This window comes from Microtus pennsylvanicus, chromosome 5 (assembly GCF_037038515.1).
Source record: "Microtus pennsylvanicus isolate mMicPen1 chromosome 5, mMicPen1.hap1, whole genome shotgun sequence".
In the NCBI taxonomy this organism is placed as follows: Eukaryota; Metazoa; Chordata; class Mammalia; order Rodentia; family Cricetidae; genus Microtus; species Microtus pennsylvanicus.
The window spans coordinates 90,844,273-90,867,754 of record NC_134583.1 but is presented as its reverse complement, the minus strand read 5'-3'; the positions used below and the strand labels follow the sequence as shown (position 1 = coordinate 90,867,754).

Sequence of the window (23,482 nt, the reverse complement as noted above, 5' to 3'; positions counted from 1 at the left end):
GGGGTTGGTGAAGATCTTTTCCCATTCAGTAGGCTGCCTTTTTGTCCTTTTGACTGTGTCCTTTGCTTTACAGAACTTTCTCAGTTTCAGGAGGTTCCACTTATTTATTGTTGCTCTCAGTGTCTGTGCTACAAGGGTTATATTTAGGAAGTGGTTTCCTGTGCCCATGCATTAAAGGCTGCTTACCACTTTCTCTTCTGTCAGGTTCAATGTGGTCAGATTTATATTGAGGTCTTTAATCTATTTGGACTTGAGTTTTGTGCATGGGGATAGATATGGATCTATTTTCATTCTTCTACATGTTGACATCCAGTTATGCCAGCATCATTTGTTGAATATGCTTTTTTCCCCCATCATTTATTTTTAGCTTCTTTGTCAAAAATCAGCTGTTCACAGGTGTGTGGATTAATTTTCAGGTCTTTGATTTGATTCCATTGGTCAACCTCTCTGTTTTTATGCCAATACCAAGCTGTTTTCATTACTGTAGTTGTATAATAGAGCTTGGTGTCAGAGATGGTGATGCCTTTGGAAGTTTCTTTATTTTACAGGATTGTTTTGGCTACCCTGGTTTTATTTTTGTTTTTCCACATGAAGTTGAGTATTTTTCTTTCAAGGTCTGTGAAGAATTATGTTGGAATTTTTGATGAGGATTGCATTCAGGGTATAGATTGCTTTTGGTAGGATTGCCATTTTTATTATGTTGATCCTACCTATTCAAGAGCATGGGAGATCTTTCAATTTTCTGGTATTTTCTTCAATTTCTTTCTTCAAAGACTTAAAGTTCTTGTTGAACAGGTCTCTTACTTCTTTGGTTAGACTTATGCTATTTGTGGCTATTGTGAACAGAGAGATTTCTCTGATTTCTTTCTCAGCTTCTTTAACATCTGCACATAGGAGGGCTACTGATTTTTTTTGAGTTGATCTGGTGTCCTGCCTCATTACTGAAGGTATTTATCAATTGTAGGAGTTCCATGGTAGTTTTCAGGGTCACTAATGTATATTATCAGCAAATAAGGAAAGTTTGACTTCTTCCTTTCTAATTTGTATTCCCTTGATCTCCTTATTGCTACAGCCAGAACTTCAAGAACCATGTTGAATACATATGGCAAGAGTGGACAGCCTTGTCTTGTTTCTGATTTTGTGGAATCATTTTGAGTTTTTCTCCATTTAATGTGACGGTGGCTGTCAGCTTGCTATATATTGTTTTTTTTTTTATTATATTTAGATGTGTTCCTTATAACCCTGATCTTTCCAAGACCTTTATCATGAAGGTGTGTTGGATTTTGTTGAATGCTTTTTTTAACATCAAATGAGATGATCATATGTTTTTTTCTTTCAGTCTATTTATATGGTAGATTACATTGATAGATATTCATATGTTGAACCAGCCCTGCATCTCTGGGATGAAGCTGACTTGATCATAGTGGATGATTTTTTTGATGTGTTCTTGAATTTGGTTTGTCAGTATTTTATTGAGTATGTTTATATCAAGTTCATGAGGGAGATTGGTCCGTAATTCTCTTTCTTGGTTGAATCTTTGTGTGGTTTTGGTATGAGGGTAACTATAGCCTCAAAAAAAAAAAACAGACTTTGGCAATATTCCTTCTGTTTCTGTTCTATAGAACACTTTGAGGAATATAGGTATTAGCTCTTCTTTGAAGTTTTAGTAGAATTCTTCACTGAAGCCATCTAGTCCTTGGCTGTCTTTTGTTGGGAGACTTTTTTTTTTGATGGCTGCTTCTATTTCTTTGCTGGTTATAGGTCTATAAATTATTCACTTGGTCTTGATTTAATTTTGATATGTGGTAACTATCCAGAAAATAGTCCATTTTTTTTTTTTACATTTTCTAATTTTGTGGAGTACAGGTTTTTGTAGTATGACCTAATAATTCTCTGGATTTCCTCAGTGTTTGTTGTTATGTCCCCCTTTTAATTTCTGATTTTGTTAACTTGGATGGTCTCTCTCTGCTTTTTGATTAGTTTGGATAAGGGTTTGTCTGTTTTGTTTTCTCAAAGAACCTGCTCTTTGTTTCATTGGTTCTTTGTATTGTTTTCTTGTTTCTATTTTATTTATTTCAGCCCTCACTTTAATTATTTCCTGTTGTCTACTCTTCCTGGGTGAGTCTGCTTCCTTTTTTCTAGAACTTTCAGGTGTGCTGTTAGTCACTAGTGTGAGATTTCTCTACTTACTTTATGTAGATACTTACTGCTAAGAACTTCCCTTTTAGCATTGCTTTCATAGTATCCCGTGTTTGGGTACTTTGCACCTTCATTTTTGTTGAATTCAAGGAAGTCTTTAATTTCTTTATTTCTTTCTTGACCACCCAGGGGTGGTTCAATTGAGCACTGTTCAATTTCCTTGAGTTTGTAGGCTTTCTGTAATTAGTGTTATTGTTAAATTCTAATTTTAAACCTTGGTATTCTGATAAGATACAGGGGCTTATTCCAATTTTTTTGTATCTGTTGAGTTTTACTTTGTAACTGAGTATATGGTCAATTTTAGAGAAGATTCCATGATGTGCTGAGAAGAAGATATAGTCTTTTGTGTTTGAGTGGAATGTTCTATAGATGTCTGTTAATTCCATTTGAGTCATGACATCTTTCAGTTCTCTTATTTCTTTTTTTATTTTAATATATATATATTAGTTTTTCGAGACAGGGTTTCTCTGTGGCTTTGGAGCCTGTCCTGGAACTAGCTCTGTAGACCAGGCTGGTCTCGAACTCACAGAGATCCGCCTGCCTCTGCCTCCCGAGTGCTGGGATTAAAGGCGTGCGCCACCACCGCCCGGCTAGTTCTCTTATTTCTGTGTTAAGTTTCTGTTCATTGTGGAGAGTGGTGTGTTGAAGTCTCCTACTATTAGTGTGTGGGATTTGATGTACAATTTAAGCTTTAGTAATGTTTCCTTTACATTTGTGGATGCTCTTGTATTTGGGACATAAATGCTCAGTATTGAGAGTTCATCTTGATGGATTATTCTTGTTATAAGTATAGTGTCCTTCTCCATCTCTTCTGATTGACTATAGTTTGAAGTCTATTTTGTTAGATATTAGAAACCTAAGAAACCTGCTTGTTTCTTAGGTCCATTTGATTGGAAAATCTTTTACCAACCCTTTACTCTGATACAATGTCTGTCTTTGAAGTTGATGTATGTTTCTTATAACAGTAGAAGGATGTATCCTGATTTCATATCCATTCTCTTAGCCTGTGTCTTTTTATAGGTGAATTGAGTCCATTGATATTAAGAAATTTTAAAGAACAGTGATTGTTAATCCCTGTTAGCTTTTGGTTTTAGTGTTTGTGTGTTTCCCTTCTTTGAGTTTTGGTGGTCTGAGGTTATCTGTTGCCTGTGTTTTTGTGGATGCAGTTAGCTTCCTTGGGCTGGAGTTTTTCTTCTAGTACTTTCCGTAGGGCTGGATTTGTGGAGAGGTATTATTTAAATTTGGTTTTGTCATGGAATATCTTGTTTTCTCCAACAATAGTGATTGAATGTTTTGCTGGGTATAGTAGTCTGGGCTTGCATCCATGGTCTCTTAGTGTCTGCAGCACATCTGTCCAGAACTTTCTGGCTTTCCTGGTTTCCACTGAGAAATTGGGTGTAATTATGATAGGTCTGCCTTTATATGATACTTGTCCCTTTTTCTTTGCAGCTCTTAATATTCTTTCTTTATTCTGTATGTTTTGTATTTTGATGTAGGGCCATATATTATACAGGCCCATATGTCTACATTGTATGGTGGCCAGACTCTCAGTCCATAGTTTGCACCTGCCCACCCAGAAGGGGGTCACCTAGCCTTTACAGACAAACTGTCACTATCCCTAACAAAGGGACAGTATATGCTAATGTTGTTCTGCTCCTTCTTTGTAATTTGGAGGATGCCCGGGATAGAGATGTTAATTCAGCCTCCATCACAGAGCTGGCATACAGAGCAGGAAGATAGGGAGACGTGACAGAGCAGGCATAGATAAGTGTGGAGGTGACCTTAGACATTCACCTGGCTACCTAGGAAACAGAATGCTAATGAATTTCCCCCTCAGTTTTTGTGTTGGTTTAAAAGCTGTTTGGAGAATAAATGCTGGGAGAATTTTTCAGGATGTGAATTTAGGATTTCATTAGGAATCACTGAGAATCTCCCTCCCGATAAAGCCATGTGAGTTGTATCTTTATTCCCAGGCCTCCCCGCTGGTCTAAGAGACAATTTATGTTGGGGGATGGACCCCAACATTTTGATTATTATATGGTGAGGGGACTTTTTTTTTGATCCCTTCTATTTGGTGTTCTTTAAGCTTCTTATATCTTTATAGGGATGCCTTCTTTAGGTTGGAAAAGTTTTCTTTTATGATTTTATTGAATATATTTTTTATGACTTTGAGCTGGATTATTTCTTCTTCTTCTTCTTCTTCTTCTTTTTCTTTTTCTTCTTCTTTTCCTTCTTCTATCCCTATTATTCTTAGGTTTAGGTTTGGTCTTTTCATGCTGTCCCAGATGTGCTGGCTTTGTGGGAGCCTAGCCAGTTTGGATGTTCACCTTCCTAGATATGGACGGAGGGGGGAGGACCTTGGACTTTCCACAGGGCAGGGAACCTGGACTGCTCTTTGGACTGGAGAGGGAGGGAGAGAGGAGTAGGGGGAGGGGGAGAATGGTGGGAGGAGGGGGAGAAGGGTGGGAGGAGGGGGAGGGAAATGGGAGGCTGGGAGGAGGCGGAAACTTGTTTTTTTCCTTTTCTCAATAAAAAAAAAAGAATTTGTTGGATTTAATGTTTTCTTTGACCAATGAATCTATTTCCTCTATAGTATCTCCAACACCTGAGATTTTCTCTTTCATCTCTTGTATTCTGCCGGTTATGCTTGCCTCTGTAGTTTCTATTCATTTATCAAGGTTTTCCATTTCCAAAATTCCCCTGGTTTGTATTTTCTTTGTTGTCTCTATTTCCGTCTTCAAATCTTGAACTGTTTAAACTGTTTACTTCACCTGTTTGGTTGTTTTTTTTCTTGGATCTCTTATTTATTTATTTATTTTAGAAATTTATTGATTGCTTCCAATTTCTGTTTTTCTTTTCCTCTATTTCTTTAAGGGAATTTTTCATTTTCTCTTTAAAGGTCCCCATCATCCTTATAAAGTTCTTCAAAATTGTTTTCTTCTTCCTGGTTAGGATGATCAAGTCTTCCTGTTGTGTGACCACTGGTGTCACCATGTTGCTTTTTAGGTTGTTGAATTAATTCTTGCATTAGAGCCTACCAATCTCTCTTGGTCTAATCCTTGCAGTTGCTGTCTGTATCTTTGGGAAATGTTCTTAGTCTGCTCTGTACTGTAGCTGTTTTTGTCCCAGGGAGCTGCTGAGGTTTCCTTTGGCTTGCTCTCTTGTCCTTCTCTTGTAGTTTACTCTCTTGGTCCACTCTGTGTCATCACAGCTTGTGCTTCAGAGTTCCTCTCTTGGTCCTCTTTGTTTAGTTGCAGCCTGTGTTACAGAGTTCCTCTCTCGGTCCTCTTTGTTTAGTTGCAGCCTGTGTTACAGAGTTCCTCTGAGGTCTCAGGGAATAGGAAGGTTTGGGGATGGAGTGGGTCTTGTAAGCCTATCTGAAGGAAGCTTACCTGCTGGCTGGCTAGAGAAGCTGAGATAGGCAGGGTCCCCCCCACCCCCCCGGTATGGAGGATCTAGAAAGTACAGTGCCCCACTTAGTGAGTGGTCATTCATTTTTTGGTCATCTCTGTGTAGCTGCAGCCTGTGTTTCTATGGATTGATTTTTTTACTCAGCGTGTAGGTTTTTTTTTTTGTTTTTCTCCCAGCATGCACAGAGGAGGATATCAGGTAACTAGGCAACCTATGTAAACAGTCAGGGGGAAGTTAATGGCTCTTGATCTGATCGTACATTCACCAGACACTGCAATTTTTATGGGCCTAGGTCTGGAGTTTATACTTACTGCTCTAAGTGGTAGAAACAAAGAGGAGACCCAGTCCTCTAAATTATCAGTTCCAGGGCATGTTGTTATCAGTTGTTCTGATTGTGGGCATTGTGGGTCTTTCTCTGGGTTGTAGTTAATTATCCCTTCTGCTGTCCTTGAGAGTAAAACACAAGCAGTAAGTTTCCTGAACTAAAATTACCAGTAAACTGAGGTGAAGGTGAGTGTGAGAAGTTAGGATTTTTTTTAAAGTGAGGTAAAACCAGGGCAAGCTTCTTTTCTATCTGAGCAGCTATGAATCAGCAGCTTTGGGCAGGTAGTGATTCTATGTCATTGGATATCTGAGAAAATCTTAAATGGGATGCTCTTGCCTGGACCCTAAACACTGACCAAATGCCTGCTGATTGCAATAATTGCAGGAAAGCAGATCTCTGTGTTTGCCTAGAAGAGAGGAACAAAAGTCTGACAATGGGAAATTGTTTTCACATATAGCTAGAAAAATGTGAGCAGTAAGCCCCCAAAGCATAGGGAAACAGTTCTGAACTGTGGGAATTAATTCTCAAAAATGTAGCAGAAGGAGAGTCAGCTATAGTGAAAATCTACAGCATAAACAAGTCTCTTTATTCATAAAACAACAATGCCAAACACCTTGCCTTTTGGTTTAAAACCTTTACCCAAAGTCCCTGGTTCTGATGAGTCCTTGTGAAGAGAAGACTGATCAATTACTGTATAATGTTGTGGCTTGTAGTACGTTCTCATTCAGATTACCACACTTCCTCTCTAGGGGCTATAATGTGTACAGCTGTGGTTTTCACTAAGGTTTGATGTACCAGATAGGAGTTCTCTCCTGCGGTACAGGCCTCAACTCCATTCAGATTGTCTTGTGAACTCCATGGCAGTGATACCAACATTGCACAATCAGACACACCCTCCCTGGCACGTTATAGTATGGCGCAAGTATCTACAGCTGAGCAAATTGTTGATGAAAGTTGTGCAAAGACTTGCATAGCACTTTCCAGTCCTGTGAAAGCTTTCTTTGGGGAGAGAGTTTCCAGCTTAACTTTAGCTTGATTTATCTATATCCTGGTGGCAAAGTATGTGGTCTATTTAGTAATATATTCACACTGGTAGTTCTGGTAAGAAATTATAAGCAATGGTATGGTCAACTTGACAAGATCTAGAATCACCTAGGACACAAATCTTCAGGCATACCTGTGAGGGTGTTTATATTAGTTTAGTTTCTGAGCACAGCTCTGAAGGATCATCTCAATTAGGATGAACAAGGAAGACCACCTTAAAAAGGGCATCATCACCCTGTGGGCTTGTGCTCTGGACAAGATAAAAAGAAGGAAGCTAGAAAAGCATATTGATTGCCCAGGGTGTTGGGAAACTTGCCAGTGTGCCTGCTGGTGGAGCTGTGGCTGTTTCTGCTGCCCCTGGCTCTGCAGCTCCTGCTGCTGGTTCTGCCCCAGCTGCAGCAGAGGAGAAGAAAGAAGAGAAGAAGGAGGAGTCCGAAGAGTCGGATGATGACATGGGATTTGGCTTGTTTGATTAAATCTGTGCTCCTCTGCAAATAAAACCTTTTTATGTATCTTGAAAAAAAAAAAGAAAAGTGTATTGAAACATTTATCTAATTATTCTTTATCAATAAAAAACCAGGAGTCAGGTGTTGGGGTAAGGATCTAAATGATAAGAGAAGTGCTAGAGAATACACTAGTGACCTCCTGTCTCTTCTCTTCCTCCATTTAAAAAGCCTGAGATCCTTTCTCAGCCCTGCCTCACTACTTCCTGTCTCCTATCTGTCCTCAGTCCTCCAGAATTTCTATGGTTAATTTTGATCAGCTAGTGGTTAGCTCTGCCCTCTGACTCAAAGCAAACTTTATTGTCAGAATGAAATCAAAATATCACAAATAGTATACTAGTTACTTTCTGTTGCTGTGACAAAATAGTTTATTTGATTTATGGTTTCCAGAGGTATAGTTCATAATGATGGGGCAGGCACGGCAGCAAACACGCATAGCAGCAGGAAGCAGAGAGTGAATTGGAAGCGGGGTGAGGTTATAAACTTCTAAAACCTACCCTCAGTGATATACTTCCTCCAGCAAGAATCTACCTTCTAGAGGTTCCATATCATCCCCAATAGAGCATCAACTGGGGACCACGTATTCAGCTATATGAATCTATCGTAGGCATTTCTCGTTGAAATTACCACAGTCTGCTCTCTGAACTCCATGGGTTCATGGCCATATCATAATGTAAAATTTATTTAGCCTAACTTGAAAAGTCCCCTTAGTCATTCACAGTCTTGAAAACTATTTGAAAGTCTAAAGGACAAACTCAAGAAAAATCTCTTTTCTATGACCCCCTATTAAAAAAATCAGATCAAGTCACATAGTTCTAACATAATGACCCATAATGTGCATTCCCATTTCAAACGGGAGAAATGGGAGCAGAGCAAAGAAACACTGGACCAAAGCGAGACCAGCATCCAGCAGGACAAACACCAAATCCTGTCCACGTCCAGTGTCTAGATATTTAATTTCAAAGGATATAGATTGGCTTTATGATTTTAGACTTGCCACCTGCAACATACATCTCTTTTAGGTTTGTTTAACTCCCTGTGTTCTGCTCTCCTTGGCAGATGTCTCATGGTCCTGGCACTGCCCATATCCTGGGGTTTAACTCCCTGTGTTCCGCCCTCCTCGGCAGATGTCTCACGGTCCTGGCACTGGCCACACCTTGGGGTTTCCACTGAAACCCAGGCTTTCTATTCACAGTTTTATGCAAAGGACTCTGAAGGCCTCCTGTTCTCTCAGAAACTTCCTGTGGTGACTCCAGAACTGACACACATTGCTGGCCCCACTGGCTCTCTGAAAGCACAGAGGAAGAATCCTTGACCCCTCACTCTTGCTTTTTTAATGCCTCCAAAACCAGCTCTGTGTGTATGATATTGCTAAATTCGGCTGTGCCAGCTTGCGATGTACCCTGGCCATACTTGGACTGCAGCAGCTTTTTTATGTTGAAACAAGTGCTATTTCTCTTAGTCCTTCTCCTTTCACAAGCTGGAAGCTTAGCTGGTGGGGTCTTGCTCTTCATCTCATTTCCCACTGTTCAAAGAAGAGCAAGAAGAGGTTCTTCAATGGCTCCAATCTCCTTAACAATTATAGCCTTTCTTTAAACACATGCTTTGGTTGCAAAGCATCCTAGTGATCTTTTATTTTTTTCTCTGCAAATTTTACATTTTACATTTCTTTCTGCTCTGCTTGCTCTTTTTCACTGTAGACCTGCATAAGAGTTTTCAGTAATAAAAACCACATGGCAGACTCAATATTCTGTTTTGCAACATTCTTCTAAAGAAATTAGTCTATTGGTTGTTAATTTAATTCAGTGGTTCTCAACCTTCCTAATTCTGCAGTCTTTTATTACAGTTCTTCATGTTGTGGTGAGCATAAGAATATTTTTGTTGATATTTCATAACTGTAATTTTGCTACTGTTATGAATCAAATGTAAATATTTGATGGTCTTAGATGACCCCAATGAAAAGATCATTTGAATTTCAAAGGGGCCATGACCCATTTGTTGAGAGCCAGTGATTTAGTCTCATGCAAATTCTCAGGATACGGTCAGAAAACAGCCATATTCTTTGTCAAAATTTCATTTCAGAGGTCTGTAGCTCAGCTGCTAATATTGTTCTCCTCTGAAACCTCGTGAGTTGGGTCTCCAGCCATCTGCACTATTCTCAGCACTGCTGTCTTCCAGACTCCTGTTAGGACAGCCTGGTAAGAGCTCTGTTTACAGCAGTGGTAGCATTTGTAGTCCAGAGCTCCAAAGTCTTTAACGTTCCTCCGAAGAACAACATGGTCAGATTCCTTAGGGCAGCAACCTACTCTCTGGTGTCTTCTGTAGTCGTTACTTTTCTGTTGTTGTTATAAAAATATCATGACAAAAGAAACTTCTAGAAGTTTACCCGAGCTTACAGATCCAGAGGAGAATGCATAGTGGTAGAGGAGGCATGCCAGCAGAGAGCTGGAGCAGGAAGCGGAGAGACAGTATCTTTAACCGCAAGCAAAAATCAGAGTGTGCCAACTGGAAGAAGGGTGAGGCTGTGAGTTCTCAAAGCCCCAAAATCAGAGTGTGCCAACTGGAAGAAGGGTGAGGCTGTGAGTTCTCAAAGCCCCAAAATCAGAGTGTGCCAACTGGAAGAAGGGTGAGGCTGTGAGTTCTCAAAGCCCTTCCACCTCTGAACAGTGCCACTGACTGGGTATCAAGTGTTCAAATACTTAAGCCCATGGGGAACATTTCTCTGTCAAAACACCATAGACCACAATCTAAATGAGTCTTCACTTCCTGATCTGTGTCTCTGATGGACACCCTGCCTTCAGCGTTCCGAATCTATCTATACTTCCTTGCTTAATATACCTTACTGAAGAAGTCACTTGAATTTCTTTTTTTAAAAATATTTATTTATTTATTATTTATACAGTTAGCCAGAAGAGGGTATCAGACCTCATTACAGATGGTTGTGGGCCACCATGTGGTTGCTGGGAATTGAACTCAGGATCTTTGGAAGAGCTGGCAATGCTCTTAACCACTGAGCCATCTCTCCAGCCCCCTTGAATTTCTTTAAGATGTCCTGGGTTCACATTTCTCACAACTTTTATAGCTGACCCTGCTTCTTTGATGTTTGTATTTGTCACTAGACAGAAACAATAACTATTGATCTAGTTCCCCGCAGGTGCCCAGTATACCCACAGTGTTCATCATTTTGTGACAACTGAACAGTTCATTCATGTTGTTGTTGCAGGGTGTGAGAACCACTATGAAGGAGGAGCTGGAGGCCTCACAGACAAAATCTTCTCTGTGGGACTTGTTCCGTACACCCATCCTACGCAAGCGAATGTGTCTCCTGTCCCTTGTGAGGTAGGCTTTACGTAGTGCCTATTAAACTAGTTTGGAGGTAAATTTCTCACTGATATATTTGGAGATAAAGATGAGGGATTTCTGGAACTGGAGGTAGTCAAAGCGTTTTGAACAGGAACATGGACTAGTTGTGCAGTGAGGAGTGTGTTCATCCAACCACCTACTGAATTTAGCACTAGAGACTGATGCTGAGAACTTTAGTCATGGTACAAACTTGGTCCCTGAGTATGTTGGCTTGTCTGTTTTAATTTCAAAATAGATAAAAATCTCAAAATTAAGGTGCATACATGTGAACATCTCAGTGAATACATACAGTTATATAACCCTCAACCAGTTCAAGATACAATGAAAATTCTAAAACTTTGGAAGGACTCATTATGTATCCCACAAACTCTACTATACCTATCAGCATACAATGATTTTATTATGACTATAAAATTATATTTATTTGCAGTAAATATTCCAGAGAACAAATTATAAGCATGCACAGAAAAACTAACAAGCACAGCCATTCTCTGTGGAGAGAAAGAATAGTTTAATAAAAAGTTCTTGTCCAGCTAGCTGCTTTGTACAGTAGAAGACAGAAGCAGCTGCAAAATCTTATTTTTCTATGGGGTGATGGCAAGAGGAGGCTGCTCAGGTGGTTAGCTAGGGGAACCAGGTGGTTAGCTAGGGGAACCAGGTGGTTAGCTAGGGGAACCAGGTGGTTAGCTAGGGGAACCAGGTGGTTAGCTTGGGGATTCTGTCAGACAGATTAAGTGCAGAAATTTTGGTCGTACAGCTTTTACAGCTTTTAAAGGCTTTTGGGACACACTCCAGGTTTCTGTTTCCTAGCAAACCCCAGCTCAGGTGGGAGCCAAGTCACTGCCATCAGCACTGCAACTTTGGAGGCTGCTTTGGGGAGCTAACGTTCCAGCCTTTTGTTGATGATAAAGCAAGATTGTTCTCCGACTACTTCCATTTGAGTAGGGACATTGACAAAGTGGGCCTGGAATGTTGGGCCAAAGCAAGGGGTCAAAACAAGCAGGTCATGGTATGAAACCTGAGGGAATTCTGGTTCACTGAGCAATGGGTCTGTTAATTCATCCTTTTCTGAAAATAATCTGAAGAGACAGGGGGCAACTGTTACTCTGGCTAGGATAGAGAGCTGAGGGCTGAGGAGAGGCATGAGGCAAGAGTTCAGAGGAAAATGCAGTGATGGTCCTGCATTGGAGTCTGTTCCCAGAGGTGCAGGTTTGTGTGTCAGTTCATATAGGTTCTTTCTAATTTTATTTACTCTCCCTCTCTGTCCCACCCCCGTTTGAGCGTCCTGATCCCACATGTTCCCATCTCTCTGTCCCCCCCCTTTTAACCCACTCCCAGTATACCCAGGGCATCTCATCCATTTCATTTTCCCAGGGAGACCCATGCATCCCTCTTAGGGTCTTCCTTGTTAGCTAGTTTCTCTGGGGTTATGGATTGTGAGCCTGGTTATCCTTTGCTTTGCACCTAATATCCACTTATTAGTGAGTACATACCATGTTTGTCTTTCTGGATCTGGGTTACCTCATTTAGAATGACTTTTTCTAGTTCCACCCATTTGCCTGCAAATTTCATGATGTCATTGTTTTTTTTTCCACTGTGTAGATGTACCATATTTTCTTTATTTATTCTTCAGTTGAGGGGGAATTTAGGTTGTTTCCAGGCTCTGTCTATTATGAATAATGCTGCTTTGAACATAGTTGAGCAAATGTCCTTATAGTATGATTGAGCATTCTTTGAGTATATACCCAAGAGGTTCTTAATACTCTTGCTTACCAGGTTGGTTTACATAATAACAGAAGTTTTCTTTCTTGAAGAAGAGACAAATGCTTCCTTTCTCAGCAGTCAGCAAGTCAAGGATCCTCTGTCTTTGCAGGATCACTGAAGCTAGAGAGGTGATCTGGTTCTGGAGCAATAGTAGAGCCAAGATTGATTTCTGGATAGAATTTGCCAGTTGGGTAGAAATCTGCTGGGATAGGTAGAAACTATGGATAGAAGATAAAACTAAGGAACTTAGAGGAATCTTAGACATATATTTGAAACTTTCAGTTCTGTCACATAGTCTTGGTGGTTGGGAGGGAGAAAAGGAACCTCAGGACCCAGGGAAGGAAAGGACCCACCCTCAGTGGCAGGTGGTAGGCAGGAGAGCTTAAGCTGACAGGAGTACTTATGGGACAGACGAGGGATCTGGAGCAGGTTTGAGCTGTGGCAGAGGGAGCAAGTCATGATTCCCTGAAGCTTACATGAGTGTTGACGAGAAGAGGGCATCAGTACCACTGCCTGTTTTCATCTGCACTGGAATCCTTGCTGTAGGGAAAGGGGTTAATACATGTCTGCAAACAGCTTAAGCAGGTGTGCGCCTTTGAGTCATAGCAAAAATAAAGCCTGAAAAATTACCAACAGAAACATGAATGTTCATCTATAATAAGACAAGATCTTCTTGGCAGAAAAGAGAACAAAGAGGAGAGAGAGCTTGAGGGCTTAGAAGATGGTTCTAGGACAGAAACATGGACACTCTTTCTTCTGGACTATTTTCCTCACATCACCACATGAAAGGGACTGGGTAGACATGGGTTGGATAGAGTTGTCTCCAGCACAAGGAGAAGCACTTTTTTAAAAGTCAATTAAATTTTTTAAAATTTATTTTACATCTTGACCACAGCTTCCCACCTCCCTCCTCACATTCCCTCCATCCACTTCCCCTCTAACCCCCTCCCCCAACTCTTCCACCTCTGTTCAGAAAGGGGCAGATCTCGCAGAGGTGCCAGCAAAGCATGGCATTATCAAGTGAAGTAGGACTAAGCTTTTTTTTTTGTACTAAGGCTGGAAAAGACAACCCAGAATAGGAACAGGTTCCCAAAAGCCAGCTAAAGACAGCCCAGAATAGGAACAGGTTCCCAAAAGCCAGCTAAAGACAGCCCAGAATAGGAACAGGTTCCCAAAAGCCAGCTAAAGACAGCCCAGAATAGGAACAGGTTCCCAAAAGCCAGCTAAAGCATTAAGAATGGCCCCACTCCCACTGCTAGGAGTCCCACAGGTAGATCAAGCCATGCAACCATCACACATGTGCAGAGTGCCTAGGCTGGTCCTATGCAAGCTCCCTAGCTGTTGGTTCATAGTCTGTGAGCTCCTAAGAGCAGGTCAGTTGCTTCTGTGGGTTCCCTTGTGATGAGCTTGACCCTCTTGTCTCATACAATCCTTCATCCCTCTCCAAACAGGATTCCCCAGGTTTGGCTCAGGGCTTGTATCTGTTTCTATCAGTTACTGGATAAAAGCTCTCCAATGGTGTTTGGGGTAGTTACCAGTCTGATTAAAGGAGATGGCTAGTTCAGGCTACCTATCCACTGTTGCTAGGAGTCTATGCTGGGGTCATCTTTATAGATTCATATGAGTTTCTTTTGCATCAGGTTCCTACCTGATCCCCAATGCCCCCCTTGTCAGGTCATCTCTTTCATTACTCTCCCCCTCCATCTATCCCTCAACCCAATCCTTTTAAGCTCTATATTTAGAAAAGAAAACATCTAAAGGAAGTTTAAAAATTTTGAGCCAGTGACTGATAATTTTAATTATCTTGAAAAAAGGCTTTAGTTGCCAGTGCTTTCAACTGTTACCAAGACTAAATTGATATATCTTATCAGAACTCAATTGAGTAATACATCAAACATTGGATTTTCAAATTTTGGATTTTCAAGTGTCATATGTATTATTTTAGGTCTTATTTTCACATACCTTAAATCACCTTTTTAGACTATTATAACTTACATAAACATTTATTAATTTGCTATAATTCCATAGGTGCTTGATTATTGAGATTAGTCACTGAAAAAGCAAGTATTTTTAAATCATCACTGGAGCATAAAGAAATAGTAAAAAAAAATCAGCCAGTACCTATAAAAGCATTAGGAATATGAGGTTCTTTTAAAAATGAGGCACATCTTTTATAAAATGTACTTCTATAAAATATCACAGTTTCTCGTATGACTCAATTTATCCAAATAAACTGGGCAGTGGTGGTGCATACCTTTAATCCCAGTACTCAGGAGGCACAGGCAGGCAGATCTCTGTGAGTTCAAGACCAGCCTGGTCTACAGAGTGAGTTACAGGGCAGCTAGGGCCACACAGTGAAACCCTGTTTTTGAAACAAAGCAAAACAAAAACTATCCAAATAGTTAAAGTCTAATACACTAACACATAAGTTGCTAGACACGTATCTTTAAGTTATAAGTGGTTAGGCAAATATCTTTAAATTAGTTCCTGTTAACCTGAGTAGATTTTTATAACCTTAAGGAAATTATAATTCTTAATTATCAAACATATGTTATTAGTAAATCCTATTTCATATAAGCCAGAATTTTAATCCAAGTTACATATATGGTATGCTGTATAGATATTTTAGTTATCAACTAAGTTATAAAATTCAAATTAGCTTTTTTGTTACAGATTTTTTTTAAACCACACCCAATGAACTTACAAATCCTGAGATAAAGACAGTTTAAATTTTAGCAAAAGTTTCAAAGATAGTAAATAAGATCAAGGGAAAAAAAGTTGGGGGAAAAATTCAGAAAGTTAAACATCCATAATTATACTTCATCATTTGTAACCTCTATTGGAGACAGTTTGCCTCTTAGCTTTTCTCAAGCACATAGTGTCTTTTTCCTGGGCTGTTCTGTTTTGCTCTCTCTTTTTTCTGTTACATTCTCAGGTGGCTAGCCTGATACAGAACAGAGGCATTGGAAGAAACTTTTAAACAAACATGCTTGGGTCTAGAGCAGGCCAAATTTCAACTTCAGAGTCAGCTTATTAGTAGGGTAGAAAAAATGTGACAATATTTCAATATCATCCAAACCTAAAAGACATTTGAGTCCCTGTAAGGCCGAATCCAGTGTTCAGAGGGAGGTGCAACAAAAGAGAGCACAGACAATGGCTTGGAGAGAAGGGATTTTCTAGAGTGGAGAATAACAAAGGCATTTAGTCATTTGCTCCGGTGGTGGCAGAACTTGTTACAATCTGTGAATTTGGAAGCTTGATGCACTATCTTTCTGGCCATTGAGACAGATTTTTCTAGTTTTTAGCAAAAATAAGGTAATAAGGCCCAATGAAATTTGAAGTCTGAAGAGGGAAGGAGATTTGAGAAAGTATGCAGGAGAAGTGGCGGCATCTGGCCGAGAGTGGGAGGATTCTATGGTTGATGAGATGATGGAGAGAGGAGAAAGGGATGGCAGAAAAGGAATTCTACCATCAAGAGCTAAAAGTAGATAGGAAATGGTTAGGAAAAGTCTTTTCTTCCAAGTCCAGATACTGGCAACTGTAACTAGAAGATCTGTTAGAAGGAGGAGACCAATGACATAAACAAGTACAAAGATTTAAGGGTAACAGTTCATAAGGATGCAGAAGAAGGGAACAGTGGGGGCAGGGTGGGATGGAGTAAGTCCCTCTGGATGGAAGCTCAATCCAGAGGTTGTCCCCTAGTGAATTGGAGTTTTCAAGTGAATTTGCAGATTTTGAGAGATGGTTGTCCCCATCCAAGTGAAAGATTCTAGGGGCGAGGGTTTGAGAGACTACCTGGTGTACAGCAAGATGTAACAGGCTTCAGTGAGTGTGATAGAAAATTTGAAGCTGTCTGAGAGAAGGGCACTTGCTCAAGTCTGTGAGAAGAAGTAGGTAGGAATTCAAGAGAAATGAGGCAGAGACGCTTGTCAAATATGATGCGTGACACGGGCAAATGGTCTGTACCATGGAAGAGCCCAGTGGCAGGGTTTGGTTTGGCTAAAGTAGGGACTGGTTCCCCAAAGTGGGTACAGGTGTCTCTTTTGGATTTTGACACCAAATGTAAGCAAGCACAATGAGAAACAACCAAACACAGTCGTTTTTGGTAGATAGAAAGAACCATTTAATTAAAAAAAAAAGTGTCAAACTGCCTCAGACTCTTGAGGACAGCAGTAGCTGCAGAAGCTTGTTGGGTTTTATGTGGGTGCATGGAAAAGGATGCTGCTCAGAAGATGGAACAGCCAGGTGGTTAAAATGGGAACTCCGTCAGACAGATGAGATGCTAACAGCTACAGTTAGGAGCATTCAGTCAGATTTTAAGGGCTTCTGAGAAATGCTTTAGGGTTCTGTTTTCTAGTAAAACCCAGCTCAGGTAGATGCTGAACCACTGCCATCATCACTGACACTTTGGGGACCTAATAAAGTTATCCCTTTATATTTTAACAACTAAAGCTGACATCAACTTTGCTTTGACATAAATTCCAAACTCATGATGCAACTTTCTTTGTTCTTTACAGATTTTTGACATGGATATCTGTGCTCGGTCTGCTGGTCAACCTCCAGCACCTAAGGACTAATGTCTTCCTATTGCAGTGTCTTTTTGGCATAGTCACTATTCCAGCCAATTTACTTGGAATGGTTTTGCTGAATCACATGGGCCGTAGAATAAGTCAACTGATAATCTTATCCCTGTTTGGAGTTTCCATTTTGGCCACAGAATTTGTGCCTCAAGGTGAGGAAAGAACACAGGGTGAGCAAAGAAATTATCTCCTCCTGTTTCCTTAGGACTTTTAGGCCCACCTATGAAATCAGAACAAAATACAGTCTAAGGATTTGTTGTGACCAATCTGGGCATTTAGAGCATACTATTCCTTTAAGATTCCCAGAGAAGAGCCAATAGTCAGTCATGTTTGGTTTTTTGGTTTGTTTGTTTTTTTTTATTTTTCGAGACAGGGTTTCTCTGTGGTTTTGGAGCCTGTCCTGGAACTAGCTCTTGTAGACCAGGCTGGTCTTGAACTCACAGAGATTCGCCTGCCTATGCCTCCCAAGTGCTGGGATTAAGGCGTGCGCCACCACCGCCCGGCTCATGTTTGGTTTTGGTAGATGCATGTTTATTATACTCAAGTTATATGTGGAAACTGGTGCCAATCATTTCCAAGTTCTGTTAGTTCATGTAAGACCTTATATCCTGATTGAAAATGACCATAGTATACTGTTTCCTCATCTGTCTAGCTCTGCCTCGTTACTTCAGCCTTAGTAACAATTTATTTTCTGAACTCTGTACAGTTAGAACTTAAGAGCCTAATAATATGAGATCACAAGTACCACCTCATTTGGAAATTCTATCAAGAAAATAAACATCACTTGTATTGAAGTACATGAAAGCATGAATGAACTAAGCATCAAGACTGTTAGAACTGACTCTATTGAATGAAATGGATTTATAACAAGTGCTGCACAGTGCTATAGCTCTCAAATTTAGCAATGCTGTCTTTTTTTGCTCACTTTTTTTGAATATTATGTGACACTGACCTGAGTAGAAAATGACTTTCTGAAACTTTCCTTGAGTGATTTCCAAAGTCCGATATGTTTCCTAGCAGCAGTCCTTATTCCCGAGTCTTGAGACATTATATATATATCTCACATGTAGATAAGTAAATATATATATATATGAAATAACTGAACCAATCTCCAGCTTGCACACTACTGTAGGACTTCTGTCTTTTCATGACATGATTCTACAGTATTGCACATCAATTGTGGACTTAAATTTCCCGAGACTCTGAATGAGCGTGTAGGCCTTAGTCATTTCTCCATGTTGTTCCTACATTCTGCATGAGCAATTGCTGAGAAACTGGGTAGAGAAGATGAAAGTGAGCTCTTTTTGAACTCACCCAGTTTTCTACTTCTTGAGCAAATATCAGACATTTAAGGCATATGAATCCAGTTCTTGGAGGCTTTAGCTCCCCATAAACTAATATATGTAGTAGACAGGCCACCCTTTTTTTAATTATTAGCTACTGAGGGAATTCTGCCTCTGCACACTTTCTCTACACCATTTTACATCCCCAGTAAGGATGTTTTCCATTTGAGATTTGGGAAATGCAAATCTCCAGAGCTCCGATTTCATGACGGTTCTTGATCTTCTTCTCTCTAGAAATGCAGATCGCACGTTTGGTTTTGGCAACTGTGGGAGGCACATTTTCTTTTGTCGCCGCTAGCAGTACTCTTGTGCACGCAAATGAGCTACTCCCCACCACAATCAGGTACAAGACTCAAGACCCAAGGTTCACTGTCAGGGTTAGAACAAACTTTTCGTAGCTCATCCACTCTTAAATATTTTTTGACATTTACCTTTAATTAATTAAATTTAATTAATTAATTGACTGTGTGTGCATGTGTGTGTACGACAGGTGTTTATGTAGGTATGTGCTTGCTACCATCTGTCCGTAGAGATCAGAAGATAACTTTTAGGAACTGATTCACTTCTGGTCTCAGGGACTGAAATAAAGTCATCAGGCTTTATTGAAGGCTTTTAAGGTCCAACCTTAAAAGTCTTTGCTCAGGGTTCAAGAGACACTACAATAAGCAAAGGAACTAGTATCTAAGGGCTCACGCAAACAATCTGCTCACCACATGTAGATAAGTCATGTACGCTTTATTGTTCACTCTTTATTCTTCTGCCTCTATTCTAATTCTTCTGTCCTAATTGTCTATAATCTTTCAGTTCTAATTCTCTGTCTCAATTCTAATTCCAATTCTCAGTTACTTCCTCTTCCTCTTCCTCTTCCTCTTCTTCTTCTTCTTCTTCTTCTTTTCCTCTTTCTTCTCTTCTTCCATTCTTATTTTTCTACATTCCTTATTCTTTCACATTTTTGCAAATTTCTGCCAGCTTCTACTCCAGCTTCTTCCTCAGAATCTGCTAACTCTCTTTGTTCTACCTAGCTTATATAATACCCACAAAATCTTGAAGGCATCCATCTGCTTCTTCAGTAAATGATAAGAAACAGAGTCATCCCAGCAACTCATAGTGCAATAGATCCAGATGGGAAGAAAAGAGCACTTTCAGTTTACTCCCTAACTAGTGGGCTGCAAATGTGGCTGTAAAGGGAGAAGTCTTTTTTTGCTATCTTATCTATAGAGGTAGGCTTAGAGAACTAAACTAATAAGAGATATAAGGAAATGGTGTGTTCTAACCTATACTTTAGAGTATAAAATACATCTTAAAAACATTTTGTGATTAGTGGTCATAAGGCCAGGATTTCTTGGAAGGGGGGAATTGTTTGTTTACAAATGGGTCTTCAGAGAGAATGCAGCAGCTCAATCTGCAGGAGCAAGGGGCAGACGAGACCATTCAGCAAATGCCAAAGCACAATGACATTAAAAACATTTTGAATCTTAAGATACATTTTTCTGTCCAGTATGTATCCCTAGACCCTAGAAAGGCAGACTTGTAACTCTATTTTGGAGCTATGACGTTTGCATTTTGTAGCTAGCCCTGGCCAGTCGGAGACTCCTGTCCCATGGTATCTGAACAAAGATCATAAAACTGAGGTTAGGAATCCATGCAGAGAGTTAATTATTGTCCCTGGTACTGCAATTAGGTTACTTGGGACTATTTACCTTGACTCAGCAAATCATACAGATGTCTACATGTCCTAGTAAATAAGATTGGACTCTTTTGATAATAGTTTATCTTAAAATCCAATTAGCAAAACACCTGGAATGATCTAAAAGCCACTTTAAAGTTTTATATCAGTTGATAGTATACGGTTATCTTGGCTGTTGGGGAAATTGCGGCTGTTTTATTAAGCTGTGCTCTAGGACAGCTTTTAATGGAAACTGAAAACTCCTGAGCTGGGCAGCATCTCTTTGTTTTATTTATCAGAAGTCTGTGTAGGCTAACATTATCCATACCAATTAGACAACACAGCTAAGGAAGAGCCATCTTCTTGACAATCCACAGATAAAAATGCCCAGTAGATCAGGAATGTATTTATGAGATACACATGTATACAGGTTATGGAAAGAATATAACTAGCACACAGAACATTACAGGCAGAAGCAACAGATATTCTGGAGTCTGTATTTCTGGCAGGCCTTGTGAGGCAAGTTTCCTCCATCAGACATTAATTTTGGTGAGTGTCACAGAGTCATGTTGGCTTTTTAGTTCATTCAATCTCATTGATAGGATAGTTATCTTAAATAATTGATTGTGACAATAACAACAAAGTATGTCCAAAGTTTCCTCAAGTCACTTTTTTTTGCTAGTTACTGCTAAATCTACTAATGTATCACTAATTAAATCTAAAATAGTATTTGGAACACAGAAAAGGCAACTATATCTACTTTAATTTTTCTTTTTACTTTTAAAAAATCAGTTCTAAAAAGCAGGCGTGAAGAATAATAGGCTTATTATACACTTTCACATCCACCCTGTTTTGGTTACTCTGCTCCTTTTGTCCCTCAAATCCCCTTCTGCTAGTTACTTCCATCCCTGTCATTACTGCCCTCCTCCTTCTGTGTCACGTGTGTGCCATTGACCTCTTTCTCACTTAAGATAGTTTCCTTTTCCCTCATTGTCCTCACTCTAGTTTCTTAGCTTCTACCCTATGCTTCCGCCCCATGCACACATATACACAAAAGCTAACGTCTAGGATCAGCATAGTAGAGAAAACTCGGGGTATTTATTTCTCTGTGCATGGTTTTATAAGTGATAAGTGGGTGATTTAATATTATGATCTTGACACTATCAAATGAAACAGAAATGGGAAAACAAGATTAAAGTTATCAACATTTTTATGCCAAAATACACTGCTGATTTTCATAAGCAATGTAAGATTCTAAATCACAGATTTCAAATGTGCATCCTCATGCAGTTATTTCTGCATTCTGTTTTGTGCTCAAGGGCAACTGCTTTAGGAATCATTGGAATTTTTGGAAGTATTGGGTCAGCCCTGTCTCCTCTGTGTATGATCCTCAAGACATACTTTGACTACCTACCATGGATCATCTATGGAGCCTCTCCCATCCTCAGTGGCCTTATTGTCCTTCTTCTTCCTGAGACCAAGAATAAGCCTTTGCCTGACTCCATCCAAGATATAGAAAAAGAGTGAGTAGAACCCTGCTGTGAAACAACCTTGTCTCCCAAATCACTCTTTTCCAGGCAGACTAGTAACTAGGTAGATTCTTTTTCTGTTTACACATGGAAATTGTTTTTGGTATAGGAACCCTTTGCATATCCATTCATACAATGGTTTCATATGTGTCTTGAAAGTCACTGGATAGCAAAGACCAGTTCTATCTAGACTGTATTGGGAGATTCAGATATAAATAGGACAAGAGTATGTGTCTTTTGCCCTCTCTGACCTTGTATGAAACATATATCCTTGATGATATTTCACAAGCATGCTCAAATACAAATATCATTTCATTTCTCATATCTAGAAAGTGCTGGAAGCTGTCTAAAACTGACAGTATCTGTATGCTTGAGTGTGCAATGGTCACTAAATTATTTAAAGGAAATTACACATAGGTCTAAAGGACCTGCACAGATGGCATATTTTAGAGAGAAGGACTCTTGTTTTTTCCATGAAATTCAGATTATGTGTTTCATTAGGAATGAAAGAGTTCTTCAGTGAGAAGAAGGGACTGGTTAATAAAGGGAACATAGAATGTGAAAAAATGGGCAAGATTTCAAAACTGTTAGTGCGTTTCCATTACTTTCCCCCAACTAAACCTCCTTGGCGAATTCCATAATAAGCAAGGTAGAAAGTGTCCTAGTTTGCCTCTTTGTGACTGTGATAAAACACTGACTAAATGCAGTTTAAAGAAAAAAGGATTTATTTTAGTCTATAAGTTAGTGTCCATCACTGAGGGAAGCCAAGAGAGGAGCTTGAAGAAGAAACTAACCAAGGAATGTTACTTACTAGTTTGCTTCCTCTGGCTTGCTCAGATACCTTTCATATAGAGTGCAGGTTATCTGTGTAAGGATGGTACCACCCACAGTGGGCTGGGCCCTCTTATATTAATTAGCAATCAAGAAAATGCTCCAAGGGCATGCCACAGGCTAATCTGGTGATGAGTCAATTCCTCATCCAAAGTTCTTTCTTCTCAGGTATGTCAAGTTGACAACCAAAACTGGAGAGGTTGCCAGAGTGGTTGGCCTTTTATGCACAAGGTGTATTTAAGTCATTTGTCAGAAATAATGGATGTTTTAAGGAGAAGTTGGGTGAAGGATGAGTTTGCTCTAAATAGTGCAGGGGATGTCAGTTTCCTGTGTCCTCAGTTTCACTGTTATATGATTTGATGTTCGCTGTATATGTTACAGAAGGAGAACCTCCAGACAAGCAACGCAGAAAGATGCTTTCATCAAAGTGACACAGTTTTAAGGAACTGGAATCTGAACAAGAAGCAAGATAAGAAAACTATTACTCAGATTTATGATGATCCAGGATCACTCTGAATATAGCAAACATTTTCAGCAAATAGCAATATAGTGGAAAATTTGTATAAAATTTAAAATTGCCATTTTCAATTGATACATATATTATCCAATAGTAAAATTAAAGAAACTATAACACAGTGAAATAAACCTTCAGAGATATTTTTATTTTTATGTATTTTTTAAATTAAATTTATTTTTTAAAAACAGTCTTTTCTCATTTTACATACCTCTTTCAGTTCCCACTCTCTCCTCTCTTTCTGCTCCCCTGTTCTTCTGCCCACCCCAGCTCCCTATCCATTCCTCAGAGAGAGTAATGCTTCCCAAGTGGAGTCAAGTCTGACACATCACTTTGAGGCAGGACCGAGTTCCTCCCCTCTATATCTAGGCTGAGCAAGGTATCTCTCCAAAAAGAATGGCTTCCAAAAT

At 39.7% G+C, this 23,482-nt stretch overlaps 1 protein-coding gene across 4 annotated transcripts in view; it reads left to right on the top strand.

Annotated features, from left to right (window-relative positions):
• The window catches only part of LOC142851068 (solute carrier family 22 member 19-like), a 47,049-nt gene extending 23,789 nt beyond the window's left edge, over positions 1–23,260 (top strand). For all 4 annotated transcript variants that reach the window (XM_075974967.1, XM_075974969.1, XM_075974970.1 and 1 more), the window contains 5 exons: positions 10,706–10,821; positions 17,127–17,341; positions 18,767–18,875; positions 21,518–21,721; positions 22,940–23,260. In XM_075974967.1, coding sequence (XP_075831082.1) covers positions 10,706–10,821; positions 17,127–17,341; positions 18,767–18,875; positions 21,518–21,721; positions 22,940–23,000 — 705 coding nt within the window. In that variant the 3' untranslated portion in view covers positions 23,001–23,260. The remainder of the gene's footprint in view (positions 1–10,705; positions 10,822–17,126; positions 17,342–18,766; positions 18,876–21,517; positions 21,722–22,939) is intronic.
• The last annotated feature ends 222 nt before the right edge of the window (positions 23,261–23,482 follow it).